The sequence below is a fragment of the Lithobates pipiens genome, unplaced genomic scaffold (assembly GCF_037356315.1).
Source record: "Lithobates pipiens isolate NorthernLeopardFrog02 unplaced genomic scaffold, aLitPip1_a1.2 Scaffold_13, whole genome shotgun sequence".
In the NCBI taxonomy this organism is placed as follows: Eukaryota; Metazoa; Chordata; class Amphibia; order Anura; family Ranidae; genus Lithobates; species Lithobates pipiens.
The window spans coordinates 373,482,925-373,504,542 of NW_027507718.1; the positions used below are offsets into that span (position 1 = coordinate 373,482,925).

The following is a 21,618-nucleotide window of genomic DNA, read 5'->3' on the forward strand; positions in this document are numbered from 1 at the left end:
ATGTGACCACTAAATGATACAACAATCTGAAAACATATAAAGAACATATATGTAGGACTAGATGAACCAATGTCCAATGCTGGCTGTGCAAAAGTATTTTTCTTGTAAACAGTGCTATGGTGCTCCATGTAACATAAGTGTCAATGCCTCCACCTTATGGGGGCTGTGAAGACCCACACTCACCAGATTTGCTCGACTCCCTTGCCTTATAGCAAAAGGAGTTTTCTTTGCTTGTAGGTCATTAAAGGGGAGTTCCACCCAAAAGTGGAACTTTAAGCACTTTAAGCACTGCTTGCTGAGGAAGCAACCGGAGGCCATCGCATTGGGATTGGTCCCAATTAATGACCTATAAGCACAAAAGACTCTTTTTGCTATAAGGCAATGGAGTCCAGCATATCTGATGAGTGCGGATCTTCACAGCTCCCATGAGGTTGAGGCATTGACACTTATGGGACACGGAGCACCATAGCACTGTTTACAAGGAAACTACTTTTGCACAGGCATCATTATATGCACTTTAAAATGTCACTATATATTTTTAATGAATTGTATTATTTGATTTATTTAATCACATTGGCCATTGGTTTATCCAGTCCTACATATATGCACTTTATATGTTTTCACATTGTTTTATCATTTAGTGGTCACATCGAATACTATATAGATATCTATGCAATATAGATAAGGTACAAGTTACAGATATGGAGTATCACATTGGGATTTAGTATCATTTTGGTGGAGCAGGCGCTGTCTATCATTTACCTATAATATTTCATGTAGCTGTTATTTTGGTGAACAGTGATGTTATACACATATATTTTTTTGTTTTTTATTGGTTGATAATAATGGCATAAATTAATTTAAATTTTAATTAATAGCATCATGTAACCCACTTTTAGATTACTTACAAACAAATACTACTTGATAAGTGACATTAAATTCTTGGTTTTTTTTTGTTTGTTTAAAAATAACCAACATGTTATACTTACCTTACCCAGGTCCTCCTCTTCTTGAATCCCTCGCCGCCACCCCTGACCCCTCCCTCCTGCCTAGTGCCCCTGCAGCAAGCAGCTTTTCTCTCCTCATTGGCTCACTGACATTGATTGACAGCAGTGGAAGCCAATGGCACCCACTGTTGCCTCAGCCATCGAGGAGGGAGAGTCCTAGACAGCTGAGACTCTCGTGCAACATCGCTGCGGGGGAGCTGCTGTTTTTGTAAACCCTCACATATACCCTGTGAACAGCCTCAGATGATGCACAGAGGTGAAACAAATCGCTCTACATAAGTTTTACATGTATATCTGTTGTCTTCAGATTTATATACTGTTTAGAAAGTTGAGATGCTGTTAAGAGATTTTCTCTTCCTATTCAACGCTGCTCTGATGCTTGTGCATACAGCCAAGACAGCTGATTAGAGGAAAGGCACATACACCCTCTCCTCATAAGTATAGACTTTCAGAGCTGATTGTTGAATAGTTCAGAGCTCTGCTAATCTATTTATAGCATCCCCCCCAACACAAAACTCAGGCTGCTTTCATCATATTTGATGGAGAACTTGTCAGGATTTATCAGGCTGATAACATAAGAATGGATCAGGAGACTGCTATGAGACATAGTGCTTTGCAGAGAGATAAGAAAACACTACAGATATATGTGCTCAGCTAAAATTTCATGAATCAGGTTTACATCCACTTTAAAGCGTTTGTATAGCCGCTGAAGTTTTTTCTTTCCTGACCTGCAAAGGAAAAGGCATAATGAGCTAGTATGCACCGCCATACTAGCTCATTATGAAATACTTACCTTAGAACGAGGCCCTGACATCTGGCCCGATCCACGCCACGGGAGCTGACATGTTCCCTCTGCTTTTCTTCCGGGTATCGCAGCTCCAGCGCTGTGAATGGCCGGAGCCACGATATCGTCACTCCTGCGTATGCACGTGGGAGATTTCTTCCCGGCAGGGTCCGGTGTCTGCCGCACTCTCAGCCGAGAATCCCCTGTGCGCATGCGCCACTGCAGTCAGCGGCGCATTGCGAGGGGAATATTTTTTTTTTACCTACAGGTAAGCCTTATTATAGTAAAAGTAAAAAAATTGACTATACAACCACTTTAAGATAAAAAAACAAACAAAAAAAAAAACTTCTGTACTGTACAGGTATCTGCATCCCCCTCCCCCTGAAAGGTGCCAATTGTGGCGCCGGAGGGGTGGAGGATTCCAATGAGCGGAAGGTCCACTTTAGGGTGGACCTCCGCTTTAAAGCCATTTAGCTCTCGAGCATTCATTCATTCCAATGGCCAAAATAAATGTACATTCTGGCCAATGGAATTCATAAATGCTCAAATGCTTGATGTGACTAAACACGTGCAATACATGGGTTTATGCTCTATTTTTAAGCTGCCTTTTCCTGCCAGGAGTTGAGGAAATATTCAAATGCAGTGTGCATGAGGCCTTAAAATAACATACCAATGGGAATTATTTACTGTATTTGTTTTACTTTAACTGCTTTCCACTCTCAATATGTGCTGCAGATACTTGAGGTTACATTCTGTTATAGGAGCTAGAAGTTGGTGTCACACTAATCACACTAGCCATCAGGAACCATATAGATTTGTTCCTGATTATGTGTTCACTATGACAGCCAATCATGGTGATCACATGGGTTTGTTCAGCTACTGGTTCAGTTCTTACCACAAACAAGGCACACTGACAACTTCAGACATAAAACTACAGCTCTCGTTGTGCAATATATTTGACTTAAACAAATTATTCATTCATTTGTTTAAAAAGTTCTAAAAATTATTAAAAACCGCTAAGTGTAAAATGTATTTATTTAAACAATTCTAGCTATTTGTCAGCTTACATTACAAAAACATAAGCAAGACATTTATTAAAACATGTTAACCGAGGCATACTGACACTAAATTTGGTGTGAGCATCTGGATTTCAATGACCTCTGGTCATAAACCAAATCTGGTGTGCAAAATCTGGTGTATCTTTGCATAGAAACCAATCAGCTTCCAGGTTTTATTGCCAAAGCTTAATTAAACAAGCTGGAATTGGAAACCCATTGGCTACCATGCACAGCTGCATGGGTTTTGAGTGCTCCAGTTTTAGTAAATCAACCCCATAGTCTGCTTCAAGAGGTCAGTAGAAATATGGTAGTAGAGTATTGCCTGAAGCCTGTGCTGTGTTATGTCTTTGTTCTGCTTCCTATTTTATTAATCACATACCAAAAGTCCAAGCCAGTTGGAATCTGACCCGTAGCTGGGAGGAACATCTTAATATTGACATCAGCAGTTCTGCACATGACAAGCTGTGAAAACTGCAAAACACAGTAGACATGTGCGCCGTCAAATTAGTTTCGCTTCATTCTGTTTCGTATTAGAATTCATTCGTATTTTGTATTAACTACGAATTTTTGTTAGGTTCGTTAACTTTTCGTAACAATTACGAATGTTCATTATGATGAATTTATCATTAAGAGGGGCTCCCACCATCCTTGTGATGTGCTGACTTCCTGGGTTTTTAACTTTTAGGTTCATTAACTTTTCGTAACAATTACGAATGTTCGTTAGGAATTTGGATCTGAAATTCGTAAACAAAATGTTGTATTTCATACAGAATTTGGAAGCATAGCAATTCATATTTCGGATCCTCCTGAATGTACGAATTTACGGAAATTTGTACGAATTTTCGATTTGTACGAAACTAATCGCACATGTTTAAAACACAGTAGAGATGTAGGGATTTACAGGGAAAGCACTAATCGTAGCTAGAATCAGATTAGATTGACACTCCCAGCAGAGCTGATTACTGAAGACTCTTCCGGAAGTGATTTCTAATTCTTTCATCATTGTTTGGCGGCATGAGCAGTGAAAGTATTTACAGATACTCCTCATTTAATGACTTACCTGTTTAAAGACCACTCGGACTTTACGACCAGCTCTCCCCACCCAAACAATGCGCTATACATAATTGTATTGTACAGTAAAGTACAGAATTTTTGTTTGTGTTCTGTACTTATGCAAATTAAAACAATGTTATTGAGCTGGAGTTATGTGTTTAGACCTTTTTTTCACAATACAGTACAGTACAGTAATAAAAAATGTTTAAAATCTTGATTACTTGTGATTCCTCCTCTAACAACCAATTTGTTTAATGACCTGGTCATTGGAACGGAATCTGGTGGTTAAGTGAGAAGTACCTATACTTGTCTTTTTTACAGATAACCATTTTATTCACAGTTTGATTAAAGTCACAGATTAAAATTTTCTCTGGAATACACCTTTAAGTAATAATCTATATTGTGTAAACTATACAAAAAAGCTGCCTGGTCATTGATTTCTCCTTCTGTTAACACTCATGTGCACACAAACATTTTTTTTGAGCTAGATTTTCTGAAGATAAACATACCCATGCGCTCACACATCGGCCACAGGTTGTGATTTTGAAATCTCCATAGAGATCCTTAATGGCTCCGGTTGTGAAGAATCCTTCCACCATCAGTAAAATTCCATAGACAAAGAATGCAGCTGCTATGCCATAGATGACATATTTAAAGATATCAATCCTGAAAAGAAAAAGGCAGGGAACAATAGTCAGCCGATTAAAAGTAGTTCCTAAATCCATCAAAGTAAACAAGATGTCCAGGTCACTGAAACAACTCAACCAAACATCTGAAAAGAAATGAATAAATAGCAAGGTTCCACTTGCTCGAAAGATGGAGTGAAACAGGTTTTTTATGGGCAATGGTTTTAACAGAAACTATAATGCCACGTACACATGATAGGACCTTCTGGCGGACCGGAATCCGTCGGACAATTCTATCATGTGTGGGCTCCAGCGTACTTTTTTTCCCCAAAAGTCCAAAGGACCTAGAAATAAAACATGTTTCAAAGTCCCTATGTAAACTTATGTGTGGACATTCCTTGGTATAGGCTTACATACAGGTAAAATTCAAAGATGGAAGTTTACTTCCTCTTTAAATACATTTATAATGAGTTAGTATACAGTATATATATTTATGCCTTATTGATGCCTTTCTATTGGAGTTTTTAAGGTACAGCTTGTTTTAATAGGTATACCTATGATTTTAATGTGTTTTGTGTTTTTAAAACTATTTTACAAATGAAAATGTTTGTTAACCACTTTAAATCCAGACACTTTCACCCTCTTCCAGTTCAGCTGTTGCAGAACTACACATCCCATGAGGCATTGTAAAACTCTGACATTCAAAGACATGACTAGGCATGATGGGGATTGTAGTTCCTGAACAACTGGAGGGCCGTAGTTTGGACACCCCTGTCCTATGGAGATACCACATGTGTGGGACTTCCTCATAGCCTAGCCACATAGAGAGGCTAAAACCTATAACGCACCTTCAGGCATACCAGGGGCATAAATTATGCATAAATGATTCATCTAATTTCCTCACTACTTATTACATATTTGAAGGCCCTGGAGCACCAGGACAATGGAGACACCCACAAAATGACCATGTTTTGGAAAAAAAACACCCCAAAGAGGGATAATGAGTCTTTTGAAAATAAATTTTTTTTGCCACAAGTTTTTGGAAAATGTGGAATGAAAATGTATTTTTTTACACAAAGCTGTCAATTAATATGATATTTCTACTGCACAGCATAGGCATACATAGAATTATACCTCAAAACACATTTTTACTACTTCTCCCAAGTATGGGGATACCACATGGGTGAGACCTTTTCATAGCCTAGCCGCCCAGATAAACTCAAAATCCAAACAGCACCTTAAGGCTTTCTAGGGGCATAAATTATGCATCTAATTTCCTGACTACTTATCACAGTTTTGGAGGCAATGGAGCACCTAGACAGTGGAAACAATTGGGGACACTGGCTCTGTTGACACCGGTATTGGTATGATTGTGATCAGGATGCTGGTATGGCTTTGATTAGGATGCTGATAAGGTGCTAATTGGGACACTGGTATGGCATATGGCAGTGATCAGGACGCCGGTATGAGGTATGGCAGAGATTAGGACACTGGTATGGCATATGCTAGTGATCAGGATGCTAGTAAGGCATATAGCGGTGAACAGCATACTGGTATGAGTTATAGCGGCGATTAGGATGCTGGTATGAAGTATGGTGGTGATTAAGATGCTGGTATGGGGTATGATGGTGACCAGTTCACTGGTTTGGCATATGGCAGTGATCAGAATGCTGGTATGGTGGTGATCAGGATGCTGGTATGGTGTATGATGGTGTGGTGTTACTTCAGTCAGGAACACTAGCTGGCAGCGTTGGTCTGGTGAAACCGATTGATGTAGCTAGTTATAAGTTACAGTGTAACTGGCAGCACTGGTGACACTGGGACAGGTGTAATATGTGACAGGGGGCTGGTTGCACTTTTTAGTTGCACTACACTGGGGGCAGTGATTAGCGACACTGTGGGCTGGCTGGCACTGGTGTCTGTGTGGGAATATGCAGTGCCACATGCAGAGTACTGGCTCCCGGTTCTCGCTCCTCTCACAGTCAATCTCTGTGGAAGAAGAGAGATCCTACGTTTACTTTCACTTTCACTTTCAAAGTTTACAATGGGATTGGACACAGAAATCATATGGTACATGACCAATTTCATTGTTCCTTTACCCCTTCATGTGATCCGCTGTACCCGGGAGTTACCGCTATCCACCCATGCTCCAGGTGCATGCTCTGTGAGCTGTGCATGAATCGGTGATTGCAAGCAACGTACAGGCACATCCATCCGCATCGAAACTGCTCCTGCCTGGCCACTTATATGCATTGGCCAGATGGGAAGCGGTTAAGCAGTTGGTGACACATAGACACAACCTTTTTCTGCATTGAGTTTTGGATGCAAGTCTGAAAAAAAGTGATTAGTCTCTCCTTGTAATATAATTATACATGGTACGGGCTTTGACATCTGTTGACAGTGTTTGTTGTCAGGTTTACTAAAGCCTTTAAAGAAATCTTTAGTTCCAGGATGGGGATGTTAAATATGCATCTTAACCACTTAAGCTCTGGACTATTTTGCAGCTAAAGGACCAAGCCCCTTTTTGCGATTCGGCACTGCATCGCTTTAACTGACAATTGCGCGGCCGTGCGACGTGGCTCCCAAACATAATTGGCGTCCTTTTTTTCCACAAATGGAGATTTCTTTTGGTGGTATTTGATCACCTCTGCGGTTTTTATTTATTGCGCTATAAACAAAAATAGAGCGACAATTTTGAAAAAAAAACAATATTTTTTAATTTTTGCTATAATAAATGTCCCCAAAAATATATAAAAAAAAATTATTTTCCTCAGTTTAGGCCGATACGTATTCTTCTACATATTTTTGGTAAAAAAACTGCAATAAGTGTTTATTGACTGGTTTGCGCAAAAGTTATAGTGTCTACAAAATAGGGGATAGTTTTGTGGCATTTTTATTAATCTTTTTTTTTTACTAGTAATGGCGATGATCATCGATTTTTATTGTGACTGCGACATTATGGCGGACACATCGGACAATTCTTGGGACCATTGGCATTAATACAGCGATCAGTGTGATTAAAAATGCACTGATTACTATAAAAATGTCACTGGCAGTGAAGGGGTTAACCACTAGGGGGCAGTGTAGGGGTTAAGTGTGTGTGTGTTTTTTTTACTGTAGGGGGCGTGGCTTGGCGTGTGACGTCACTGATCATCTTTCCCTATGACAGGGAACAGATGATCAGTGACAGTCTCACTAGGAAGCATGAGGAGAGGTTTGTTTACCTCTCTCCGTTCTTCAGCTCTGTGACCTGATCGTGGGACACTGGCGGCGGTCGGGTCCGCGGGTCCCGCGGCCATGGTCATGGAGCTCAGGACCGGTCACGAGTGCGCCGCCTGCGGCGCGCGCACGACCCACGGCTGGGCACTTAAAGGGCAACAAGCGAGCCGTTCCTTCAGTTTGCATGCACTGATGACATCGGAAGCAGCATGTATAAGTATTTCCTAAACGGTGTAAGTTTAGGAGATATTTACAGTATCTACAGGTAAGCCTTATTATAAGTTTACCTGTAGGTACAATTAAAGAGGAAGACTTTTGCTTTCTTTTTAATAGGTGTCATTCACATTGACCTACTGTATTTTCCGGCGTATAAGACGACCTTTTACACTTAAAAAAATCCCCCAAATATCGGGGGTCGTCTTATACGCCGGTATATGAATGTCAGCATTAATGTCTGCGCCGAGCCAATCATGGCGAGCGATGTATTCTATTAATGAATACAAAGCCTGCACGGATTGGCTTTGAGATTCAGAGAGACATGGGCTGATGATGTTCCAACCTGTGCCAATAATGGCGAGCGATGTATTCAGGGAGAGGCAGAGGCTGTAATATCAACAGTCCGCACCTCTCTGAATCTCAAAGCCAATCCATGCAGGCTTTGTATTCATTAATAGAATACATCGCTTGCCGTGATTGGCTCGGTGCGGTACACTGTAATACTGTATACAGTATGTTACCGAATGCGGCTACCCCTCGGCTCCTCTTCCCTCCACGGCCACCTCGCCATTCAACACCGGAGATTTGGTTTGAAGCACCCGACCCTCCATCTGGCACCCGAGCCTCCATCAGTGAATTTTGCCAGGCACTTGAGGTATTTACCACCACAGCACTGCTTCACAAAGCTTGTGATTAAATTGCACAGACTTATTGCTGTTTCAGTATGTTACCTAAGCTACTAGACAGACTAGTCGAAAGGGGGTCGTCTTATAGGGCGAGCATATGTCAAAACCAACGTTTTAGTTGGACAATTAGGGGGTCGCCTTATACGCCCAGTCGCCTTATATGCCGGCAAATACGGTAATATGACAATTTGCCCATATTAGATCAATGATGTCACAAGCATCCCTGTCCCTTTGTATATGTCAGCTATTGCTAATCACCCATCCGCAGCTAATTCGCCCAACAACAGGTAACTTCTGGGGTTATATAAATTAAGGTTCACACTGCACCCAAGCCTGAATTCAAACTCATTACTACTTTTTTTAAGCCTTCTAGCAGCTTGCTTAAAGTGACAGTCAATGCTCCCTTTAGTATCTGCGCCTACCATCCACATACTGCAGTTGAATGATGCTTTAGGGCTTCAAGAAAGTTGACTAATGGCTTGAACTAAGATATGCAGAAGCTTCTTTTAGACTGTCCCTATAAAAGTTGAAGCCTGCATGGACAAGTCCTTATACTCCGCTCTGTATTCCTCTGAAGAGAACTAAACAAGTCTCCTGTAAAGCTACTCTCACATTCATTATTATATTTTTTGGATGATTTAAGTGTTAGATTGGATCTGGGATTTATTTTTCTTGTATATTAAAAGAAACACTTTAATAACAAAGTGATATCTATTGCTCCTTTGCTGTGAATTTCATCACCTGAAGTGATTAATCAGTGATTTTTTGTTGGAGACAAAACCTGTGGCAACTGTAGTTTTTGGTCAACAATAACAGAAAATATGCTGTTTTTAGTCTATCATTCCATTATTACATACACCCTCTTAAATGAATGCTGTCTTGAAACCTCTTCAAGGGACCACACCTGAACTATGAATCATAATTTTAGTGAATGCACATCTACATCATCGATTTGATAGTAGCTTATTTCACCTGTTATTTTTGGATAAAGACTGATTCGTTTATAATCTGGGTCTACAATCCCTGGGAAGCAAAAAACTCCATCATATAAGCGACTTTGTAAACACATTTTGTTATGGAGCCAATAATAGAGCAATGTAAATGCAAATAGTATGGTTGTATTAATCAGAAGTCCATAGACCAGTGATAGAGTGACAAATGGAACAGAAAGGCAACATGTTGATCATGAAATGTGCTAGTCACAATTTCCCACATTAATACAATAAACAATATTTTGCCCTACCCGGAACATGAAAACCATCTCTCTCTCTCTCCTCTCACACTGTACCGACCAGGGTTTGATGCTCCGTCATTTACTGTGATGCCCACCCAGAATAAGCCGACCGCGCTGTAGCCGTCTTTCAGCTATGGCCCCTGTCGGCATGTGGTTAAAGAGAGAAAATGTTGGACCAATGGGAATGAATGAGACCAGACAGCAAGGGGTTAACAAGTGGTACTAGATTAGTGGTCCTTGCAGGAGGGAACAGCATCAGCAATGGACCTGGATGTAAGGGTATTAAACCCAAAACCCAAAAACTGCAGCTTACGAATCATTACACTGCATCAATTTTCTTTTCTTTGGCTTATTTCCCCTCTGTTTTCCCCTGGTGATCTGGTCAGTAACACACCTTCAGTATTAGAGAGACACAACTCTGTGTGAATGAACATAGGAGGCGCAACAGCATTGTCAGTCGGGGGGGGGGGGGGTGTTAAATGTTTAGCAGATATAGACATACTAAAAATTTGAAACCAGACTGATATGCTCTGCTGAAGAGCTTGTACTGTGAATATGAACAGACTTACTGGCTGGTTTACCAGAAAAAAATAGAAGAAAGAAAGCCTAAAAAATGATTACAGACTTCACATCTAAAAAACCGGTAAGATGCAATATAATAAATATTTATTTTTGGGTTTAATACTTGGTGGGAAGCCCGGGCAGCAGGGGGAGTCGACACAGCACAGAGTGATTAGGGTGTGCCCAGGCACGCCTACGGATGTATAATATGTAACACATCAACAGTACTGTTTATCTTTTTACAACAGGTAGGCTCTTGTTAACTGTTTGGCTTATTTGACTTGTTACAGTCCCTAAATCCATTGTGCTTGTGGAGTTTATTTATTAAAGCTGGAGAGTGCAAAATCGGGCTCACTTCAGCATAGAAACTTAATTGAATAGCTTGTTCAATTAAGCTTTGGCAATATACTCTGAAATCTGATTGGTTTCTATGCAGAAGTAAGCCTGATTTTGCATTCTCTAGCTTTAGTAAATAAACCTTAGCAACTTAATTACCACCGTTACATTCCCTAGCATAGGTAAAACTTGGAGATACCACTATTGCAAATTAGACCACATCCCGCAGCTCCCCTCAGCAGCCCTACTTCACTGCTTCCCTCCCCATCCCGATTTACTGCATTATAAAGATAACATTTATTAATCCACATGCATGCATAATATTTATTTCTGCTTACATTTAGCTAACAGAGGGGATACATTTAATTCCAGATAGTTAGATACCACCAGGCGAATAATTACTCCTAAAATTTTAAGTCAACAATTTTAATTTAGAGGGAACAAGGGGTAATCCCTGTGCTAGTAGGTCCAAAGGGAGCAAAATAGATTTATCCTAAACTGATTCTGAACCCTAGGAATTTGCCAAAATAAGATATAACATCCATTAGGGAAATTAGTGATTGATGTGTATAGCGAGGTATCATCTGCATAGAGGCTCATTCTATCTGTGCTGTGCCTGAATCCAACAATATTAGTAGCCTGCCTGACTGCTATTGCTAGAGGCCCCACTGTCAGAGAAAACAGCAGTGGAGACAACGACATCCCTGCCTTGTGCCTTGATCGAGGCTAAAGCCCTGTTAATTATTTTCCTAGCTTTAGGGGAAGAGTACAGTAACTGTATCAACTTAATGAAGAAAAGCCCTATGCCAAACGCTAGCAAGGTTTTCCAGATAAAGAGCCACAGCACACTGTCAAAAGCCTTGGTGGCATCTAGTGATAGCACATCTCTGCCCCCCAAGTTTTCATATTGAGGAACAGCCTCCTAATATTTGTAGCTGTGGATCTAGCTGGGATAAACCCTGATTGGTCCCTAAGAATAAGTTTAGATATATATTTTGTAAGTCTGTTAGCTCGCTCCAGAGCTAAGATTTTCATTAAGAAGGGAGATGTGCCTATATGATTCAGGATGTTGGGTGTCTTTGCCTGGCTTAGGAATTATTACTATAATTGCTTCCTTCACAGAATCAGGAAGAGATTCCTGGGAGAAGGCTGTTCTCAGCATTTCTAACAATCCAGGTAGCAAATGAGCTCCTCTTTAGGAGTTCTAGTTCCTGACTGCTATTCTGATACTTTGACTTCAAAGTATTCTGAGTCACTGACCTGGAGCAGGTATAGAGATAGGTAGATTTTATCTGACATTCATCTACAGCATGCTTAGGTTTGTGACTAAACTAAGCTGAATCCAGACACAAGACAGGCACCTAGCAATTTAAGAAGGGGGCCTGCAATGGCAGAACCCATACTTCTTTGATAAACTAATGCCGCGTACACATGACCGGACTTTCCGGCAAACTAGGTCCGACGATCTTCCTGACGGACTTTCGGCAGAGTTCCGACCTACTTTCCGTACGAATGGACTTGCCCACACATGAATGGATTAGGTCCATTCGAAAGTCCATTCGTTTTGAACGTGATGGCGTAAACGGGACTGATTCCGTTGAACCTAGGCTGCCGAAAAGTCCAGTCATGTGTACGTGCCATAAGTCATATTAACTGTACTATTGTAAAGATCTGGATACCACTGTGAATAAAAAGCTTGGAAACTCCTGGTTGAATTGAAAGATTTTCTAAGAAAAATATATAGTCAAACGCAAAACCTGCAAGGGACAAGCCTATTCATATTTCTTCCCATTTTAACACACAGTTGCTATGGAAATTGGAAAGACCAAAATGAAAGAAAAAAAAGTAAGGACACTTTTATTTAGTGTGTTAAATCCAAAGCTTGCAGCTGCACTAGATGTACTTTAATTTAGAAATAAATACAGGTTACATTCACCTCACAAATTTTTGAATACACATACAAAAGAGAATAAGACAAAAAACAAGAACAAAATAAATACAAAGTGACAATGTAGTATAGTTTGGGTTTCTTTCGGGAAGTCAGAATTATATTTGTGGCACTTGTCTGAAAATGCGTTTGTAACCTCCTTCCCTACTAAGCCTGAAGACAATTATCCTGGCTACACTTCCATCATTATGGGCTCAAGATTAAGGGCATACATCAGGGGTAGGCAACCTCCGGCACTGGTGCCACAGGTGGCACGCAAAGCCTCTTTTGCCGGAACTCGACACCTTCCCCATCAGCAGAGCGGCACAGGGAAGTGTCAACGAGAAACTAATGCATTCCAATTTCAGAATTCCCCACCCTGCACCTGCACTGAGAGGGTGGCACTATGCCCTCACACACTGTAAAAGATGGGAAACATTGTTTGGTTCTCTAGCTTTGCTGTAGCTGTGATCGTCAGCTTTTGTGATGGGGAAGAGATTGAGTACAGTTCTGCTGGGGGGGGGGGGGGTGGGCGGTCCCTGTTGCCAGAAGGAGGAGGACTGTCATTGGCCACTGCTAAAGCCAATCACAGTCCTGCTACCCCCGCCCACCATCTGGAGGAAGATGACTTTCTTGGTTGCCACTACCGATCTTAGAAAGAAGGGATTTTACTGGGAGTGAGAAAACCAGAATCAGGTGACAGTTTGTGGAATTACTGTTGAGCTTCTGGGAACTTGTTGAAATTATTCCTGAACCTTTGCGTCACTTACTACTGAAGCCACAGCCACAGACAGATGAGAAGATGGTTCAGCGGTGAGATAGAAGAGCATGGGGGTATAGCAGTGGAGCAGATGTGCAAGGAGGTAAAGTGGTGGGGCAGATGAGAAAGGGAGAACATTGGTGGGGCAGATGAGCAGGGGGTTACAGCAGTGGTACAGAAAAACAGGCTGGTACAGAAAAACAGGGTGGTACAGTGGTGGGAAAGAGGAGCAGGGTGGCACAGTGGTGGGATAGAAGAGCAGGGTGGTACAGTGGTTGGACAGATGACCAGGGGGTTACAATGGTGGGGCAGATAAGCAGGGGGTTACAGTGGTTGGACAGTTGAGAAAGGGGTTACTTTGGTGGGGCAGATGAGAAAGGGGGTACATTGGTGGGGCAGATAAGCAGGTGCTACAGTGGTGGGGCAGATGAGCAGTGGGTTACTGTGGTGTTGTAAATGAGCAGGAGGTTACAGCAGTGGGGCAGATGTACAGGGTAGTACAATGGTGGGCAGATGTGCAGGGGATTACAGTGGTGGGACAGATGAGTAGGGGGTAAAGTGCAGGATGGTAATTTCTCACTACTAAAGTAGCAAAAGGTGAGTATAGCCTCAAGTTACCAGTATTTAGAAATGAAATACGAGTACCATCATCCAGGGTTCATAATGGAGAGAGGTTGGTTGGTATCAAAATGCCCGGGCAGCTGCTCACACTGACCCTCAAACACTTTTAAACAACAAGGCAACAGATTTGGACTATACCTATACTAGGTAATAAACAAAACAAACTAGTTAAAACAAATACAATTTAATAAAGGCAAAAAAGAACAATTACAGACAAAAATACATTAAATTATACTCATAAGTACACCACAATTCATGAATTCCTAACGGGTCAATCCCGAGAAGATTTCAGAGGAAAGGGGGTGCACGGATTTTCCTCAACTAGTTTCCAAGGGTATTTTACACACCCCTAACAATGTTCTGTTTACTACTATTGTATGTAATATTTATGCATGGTATTATTTATTGATTTATTGCTTGTTTGTAAAAGGAGTTCTGCTCTGCTCTCCTCAATTTCCTTTTTTTTTCTCTTTCTACTCTTATCTTCATCTTATGCTGAAGATTTGGTCATAGGACCTTTATGTTGATCCCCTTGTGGCGGGCATGTGTTCCTCCTGGTCTGAACAGTAATTATTATCCATTCTAACTTGCTGGGGTCAATACCTGGATCGGTCGTTCCCTGGGCGCGTTCCTCCTGGTCCGAATGGTAATTGATATCCGTTCTGACTTGCAGGGGTCAATGCCTGGATCGATTGTTCCTTGGGTGTTTTTTTTCCCCGGCGCACTTGTGCGGTAGAACTGGATGGATTTTGTTATAAAATCGGCATGCTCAATTGCTTTGAAAACATTTTTCGGCACACTGTGCTCAAAAATTTGCCTACCCCTGGCATACATCATAAAATGACAAGGGTTTTAGACAAACAAAATAATCAAGTGTGACAGCTAAGATAGGAATAGAAACAACATGAAACAAGAAAATATATGTCATAGAGTATACACTGATTTTGTAGCTGTTTTTGTGATTTGTTTAGTCTAGAACTCATTGAACATGAAAACATTCGGGGGCAGCTGATAAGTATTATTTCGATGGAATACAAATAAAGAGCTCATAATTTTAGTGTTTTGCACAGTGTGTATCTATGTGGCCCACCCAACATGCCTTCTAAAATATGGAAGTAGTGGACCCCTACTACTCTTCTTGCTCTAAATACCTACAGGTGAAAATAGGAAGTAGTGCCTATGCAATATTAGGTTTACACTTGTACTTTACAATTTGTGTTAACATTGTAAGAATTTGGTTGGATGTAGCCTAATGCCACGTACACACGACCATTTTTTCCATCAGAATAATCTCTGATGGTCTTTCCGGACTTGCCTACACACGATCACACCAAAGTCCATTTGTTTAAAACACGATGACGTACAACGGGACTAGAAAAAGGAAGTTCAATAGACAGTAGCCAATAGCTGCCCTTGCTTCGTTTTTAGTCCATTGGAATTGCATACAGACGAACAGTTTTCCCGATAGCAACTGATTCTGTCGGAAATATATAAAAAAAAAAAAAAAAGATTTAAAGCAATCCAAAAAAAAAAAAAAGTCTGATGAAGCCCACACACGATCGGAATATCCGATTAAATGATTCCGACGTACTTTTTCTGCATACAGACGAATGGCTTTCCTGATAAGAATTGATTCCGTCGGAAATATAAAAAAAAAAAAAAAAGATTTAAAACAATCCAAAAAAAAAGTCAGATGAAGCCCACACACGATCGGAATATCCAATGAAATGATTCCGTTGTACTTTTTCTGCTGAAAAGTCCAACCGTGTGTACATGGCATTAGACCAGTAAAGTGTCAGTAAAGCTATTACAGACTTAGAAACCTTTTCAAATATTTTTAACACTTAAAAGCAACCAATGTGATACACAATGAATGCCATTTTTGAGGATAAATTATAAACCATGGAATCTTAAATCCCAAATCCTGCCAAACTTTATATATATATATATATATATATATATATATATATATATAGTGTGTGTGTGTGGGGGGGGGTGAGAATGTGGTTAGAGGGACAATACAGCTGGTCACACACCTACAGGCCAACTGAACAAAAGATATACAGCAAATTCCTCTATCCATGCTAACAGCACAGATGGACAAATCTCTTATTGTTCAGCCAACAAATTTCCACATGGGTCTCTTGAAAAATGTTGTTTAACCGCTAGCTGACCAGCCGCTGCAGTTATACGCAAATCACCGTAGGTATACGTCGGCTCTTTAAGATGCTATTGCTATTGATCGCTCATGACAGAACGAGAACTGGGGTGTGTGTGTGTAAACACACAAATACTGGTTCTGTCAGGGGAGAGGAGACAGATCATGTGTTCCTACTTAGTAGGAACAACAATCTGTCTCCTCCTCTAGTCACTCACCCCCCCCCCCCCCAACAGTTAGAACACACAGTGAGGGAACACATTTAACACCTTGATTGAAAGTGTCAAAAGTGACCGTAATGTCACAGTCCTGCTAAAAATCGCAGATCGCCGCCATTATTAGTAAAAAAAATAATGATAATAAAAATTACATAAATCTATCCCCTATTTTGTAGACGTTATAACTTTTGCGTAAATCAATATATATATGCTTATTGTAATTTTTTTTTACTAAAAATATGTAGAAGAATACATATCGGCCTAAACTGATTAAGAAAATTATTTTTTTGGGATATTTATTATAGCAAAAAGTACAAAATATTGAGTTTTTTTTTTTCAAAATTGTTGCTCTTTTTTTGTTTTTTTGTTTAAAGCGCAAAAAATAAAAACCCCAGTGGTGATCAAATACCACCAAAAGAAAACTCTATTTTTGTGGAAAAAAGGACCTAAATTTTGTTTGGGTACAATGGCACACGACTGCGCAATCATCAGCTAAAGTAATGCAGTGTCATATCGCAAAAAATTACCTGGTCAGGAAGGGGGTAAATCCTTCTGGGGCTGAAGTGGTTAAAAAAATGACTTTTGTCAATCTGGGTATTGTTAACAGGGCCAACCACAGAGCAAATTTGGGGCGATTCAGCATGAAACAGCTGAAATTTGATGTGTATATGGTCAGCCTAAGTGAATAAAAATATCTCCAATGGGAAAATATAAAGCAAGCAAAGAAGGTTAGATTCCGTGTGAATTATATTGCTATCTGTCCCAGTCCCTGTGAAATCTGTTCCCCTCATTCCATGTTGTAGTGTCACATGAAAAAAATGCAAAGGTGAAGCTCTTTAGTAAGGTCGCAGACAGCAAAAGGAAAATGAAAGGATATTTAACCCTTCTTTTATCTACTCAAATCTTTAAAAAAAATAAAAAGACTTTAGACTTACCTGTAAATTCCATATTTTGGGTTACAGTACAGGACACAGGCACAATATTCATATACTATGGGTTACAGATATGTAGTTTAAGGTGATTGGATGCTTACAAAGTTTTAGAGGACACACTTCCCAGGCACCCCTCCTCTAATCCTACTTAACTCTGTGAGTCCTCAGTTTTGTAGCAAGCAATGGAGAGTAAACCAAGCAATGGAAGGGATTGTGCCCTGTGTCCTATACTGTACTCCAAAATATGGAATTTACACGTAAGTCAATCAATATGAACCAAGTTGAAATCCCAAGACGGCAAAGGATGCTGTATGATGAGCTTAATACAAGATACACCCTTAAGAAAGGTTTTTTTTTTATAAGGGAGACTAAATCCAGAAGCCTTTGAAAGAGAATGGATAAGGACCCAATCTTTAAGATTATCTGAGGCCAAGTTTTGGTCAAGACCTGTCTGTAGGAAGGACAGAATTTGAGGTAAAGAGTAATTTATGGGATTGAAATGCCTTTCTTCAAACCAGCTAAAAAAACATATTTCCAGGTGGGTTAATATATCTGCCTGGAGGAGGCTTGTCTTGTTTTTAGCAAGGTTGGAATCACAGACTCAGAGACCCCTCTGTCTTTTTACACCTGGGTTTCAACAGTCATTAAAACCAGAAACTGAGAAGCAGGATGGAATAGAGGGCCTTGAGATTGCAAATCTGGGTTGTTTGGAAGAGGTCATCTGCTAAAAGCCAGATTATGTCTGTGTACATGGTTCTTCTGGGTCAGTTTGGTGCATTTACATAGTTACATAGTTAGTCAGGTTGAAAAAAGACACAAGTCCATCCAGTTCAACCACAAAAATAAATAAAATAATATCATACAATCCCATATACCCAATTCTATAGCCACAGTTGATCCAGAGGAAGGCAAAAAACCCCAGCAGAGCCTGATCCAATTTGCTACAGCAGGGGGAAAAAACTCCTTCCTGATCCCCCGAGAGGCAATCGGATTTTCCCTGGATCAACTTTACCTATAAATGTCAGTACCCAGTTATATTATGTACATTTTGCTTTCTTAAAGCAATCTACTGAGCTGGCCAGAACTACCTCTGGCGGGAGTCTATTTCCACATTTTCACAGCTCTTACTGTGAAGAAATCTTTCCGTATTTGGGGATGAAATCTCTTTTCCTCTAGACGTAAAGTGTGCCCCCTTGTCCTCCATGTTGACTGTAAAGTGAATAACTCAACACCAAGTTCATTATTGAGCTTATGATCTATCAAAACCCCCAGATCCTTCTCCACTATGGATCCCCCCAGTTGTACTCCCCCTAGTATGTATGATGCAGGCCTAATTCTTAGGCCCCAAGTGCATAACTTTACATTTATCAACATTAAACCTCATCTGTCACATAGTCACCCAATTAGACAGAGCATTGAGGTTGGCTTGTAAATTGGAGACATCCTGTAAGGACATTATTCCACTGCATAGCATGTCATCTGCAAAGACAGAAATGTTACTTTTGATTCTAGACCCAATATCATTTATAAAGATATTAAAAAGTAAGGGTCCCAGCACTAAACCTTGGGGTACACCACTGATAACCTTAGAACATTCAGAGTAAGAATCATTGACCATTACTCTCTGAATTATTTTAGCCAGTTTTCTATCCATTTACAAACTGATCTTTCCAAGCCTGTAGACTTTACCTTACACATGAGCCGGGTGTGCGGAACATTTGCAAAATCCAAGTATACCACGTCCACAGCCACCCCTCTGTCCAAGGTTTTACTTACCTCCTCATAAAAAGAAATCAGACTTGTCTGACAACTTCTGTCTTTCATGAATCCATGCTGTATGTTGCTTAAAATATTTTTTTCCTGCAAGAACTCGTCTATGTGGTCTTTTATTAATCTCTCCAGTATCTTCCAACTATAGAAGTTAAACTAGCAAGTCTATAGTTACTTGTTAAAGACTTTGTTCCCTTTTTAAATATAGGCACCACATTGGCCCTCCACCAATTCAGTGGTAATATTCCTGTCATTAATTATTCCCTAAAAAAAATTAGATAAAATGGGTTTGAAATTACAGAGCTCAATTCTTTTAGGATTTGTGGGTGGATGCCATCAGGTCCGGGGTTCTTTATCCACCTGTATTCTGTTTAGAATCCCCATTTTCCTCTCTTGCTTTATTTTTGGGAGTAGACAAGGTAGGGTTTGCATGGAAGGGAAGGAATAAATTAGCCTTAGCTGAGACCAGGAGATTATCATCTGAGGCTAAAGCTAGAGGGTCCCTGGTTCTGGCAACAAACAGAAGCAGTTTGTTGTTGAATCTGAAGGCTAGGGTGTCCACATCTAGAATCTCCCATTTCTGGCATGCCCAATTGAAGACATCTGTATCAAGGGTCAATTCCTCCTGATTCAGGCGATGGTGGTTGAAGTAATCTGCTTTCCAGTTGTCTACTCCTGGGATTTGGACAACAGAGATCATTGGAAAGTGAGTGTCCAAGTGATGATCTGGTTCGCTTCCTTCAAAGCAGTAAGACTCCTGATGCCCCTTGATGGTTAATATAGGCAACTGCTGTGGCATTTTCTGGCTGCGCACTTATTGAGTGTCCCTTCAGCAGAGGGGACAGTGCTACAGGGCCATCCCAACTGCTCTGAGCTCTAAGATGTTGATGGGAAGATTGGCTGCTCAAAAAGACATGGTTCCTTGAACTGCTGGGATTAGAAGACTCCTCATCTTCGGTGATAAGGAAGGCAGGATTCCCCAAGGGTTGGGGTGGTGATGCACCAAGATAGGGAGTTCCTTGCTTGACTGGACAGGAGCATTGGCAATTCTAGAGATGGAGCCTGCTTGTTCCAGGTCGACAAGATATTTTGTCGGAGAGTTATTGACTGGAATTGGGTGAATAGTACTGCTTCAAAGGAGACTACCAATAGAACTAACATTCTCATGGAGAATCCTAATGTGAAATGCCTCTTGGATCTCAGGATTCACACATGTGCTCTTAGAGAAATATTTTTTTTTTCTGGTAGATGTGTCCAGGATCATACACAAGCATTCTAGGAAAGGCTGAAGAGCAGATTTATTAAAAATTGTCACCCAGCCAAAAGCATGGAGCATCTGAATGGTTTGCTGAACCTTTTATGATAGCTGAAAGGAAGATGAGTGCTTCAGAAGTAGGTCATCTAGAGAGCTTGTGACTTGGATTTCCTGAGTTCTGAGCAGGGCAAGCAGAATGGAACAGGGGATAGGCCAATGGGCAATGCAACAAACTGGAAGGGGCTGTCCTCCAAAGTGAAATTCAGAAAGAGCTAATGAGATGGATAATTACGAACATGTGGATAGCATCTTGGTTGTCCACAGATGCCATGTGTTCCCCTTGTCTCAGAGATTCAGAGATGCAATTACTGACCATGCGGATTCCAAGCGAAATCTTGGAATTGTATGGAATTTTTTGAGAGAAATTAAATCCAGTTTAGAAAGAATACCCCCATTGAGCTTTGGTACCATGAACAGGTTTGAATAGAAACCTCTGAAACTGTCTTGTGGCACTCCTGACAGCGAATCCCTGGGACCAGAGGTGGTTTAGGGCATTTTAAAAATGGAACTGCCATTGGGCAGTTTTTCGTTGATTTGAAAAAAAATAGTGGTAAGGTGGTGTAGGTTTGAACTCTATTTTGTACCCTTTTGAAAGCACTGATTAAACACACGGGCCAAGGACATCTGTGGCACAGAGAGAGGCAAGTTGTAACAGATGTCCCTGCGACCTTAGGAGTAAGAGTGCCCCTTCATTGTAAAAAGGACTTTGAGGGAACATCTGGTAACCTTGATGGGCCAAGTCTCACACTGAAAGGAAGGGCTGATCTTAGGTTTTGAGGTTGAAGCCTCGTTAGAGCCGACAGGTGCTCTGGATTTTGAAGAGGAAGGTGTTCCCGAAGAAGGTTTTGGAACCTTAAAGTTAAACCTTCCCATCTTTGATAAATGCATCAAATGCCTTACCGGACACATGTCTTCCTTGGAAAGACAAACATGTGGGGCCCCTTTCAGATATCCATATTTTTATCCATAAGATTCTGTGCATGTAAATAGAGATTCAAGCCATTCTGGAAATCTGTTTCATGCCATATTCTAGGGCACCTACACAGAAAAGTACAGTAGAATGTAAATGTTGTATTTGTTGTGTAACAGCACAATCCTGAAATACAGGGTCACGTTGGATGTTTATTGTCCTAGACC

General features: G+C 40.7%; 1 protein-coding gene across 2 annotated transcripts in view; it reads right to left on the reverse strand.

Annotated features, from left to right (window-relative positions):
- Nucleotides 1-21,618, reverse strand: part of GPM6A (glycoprotein M6A) — a 327,840-nt gene that overhangs the window by 48,218 nt on the left and 258,004 nt on the right. For both annotated transcript variants that reach the window (XM_077477225.1, XM_077477224.1), the window contains exon 3: nucleotides 4,412-4,568. In XM_077477225.1, coding sequence (XP_077333351.1) covers nucleotides 4,412-4,568 — 157 coding nt within the window. The remainder of the gene's footprint in view (nucleotides 1-4,411; nucleotides 4,569-21,618) is intronic.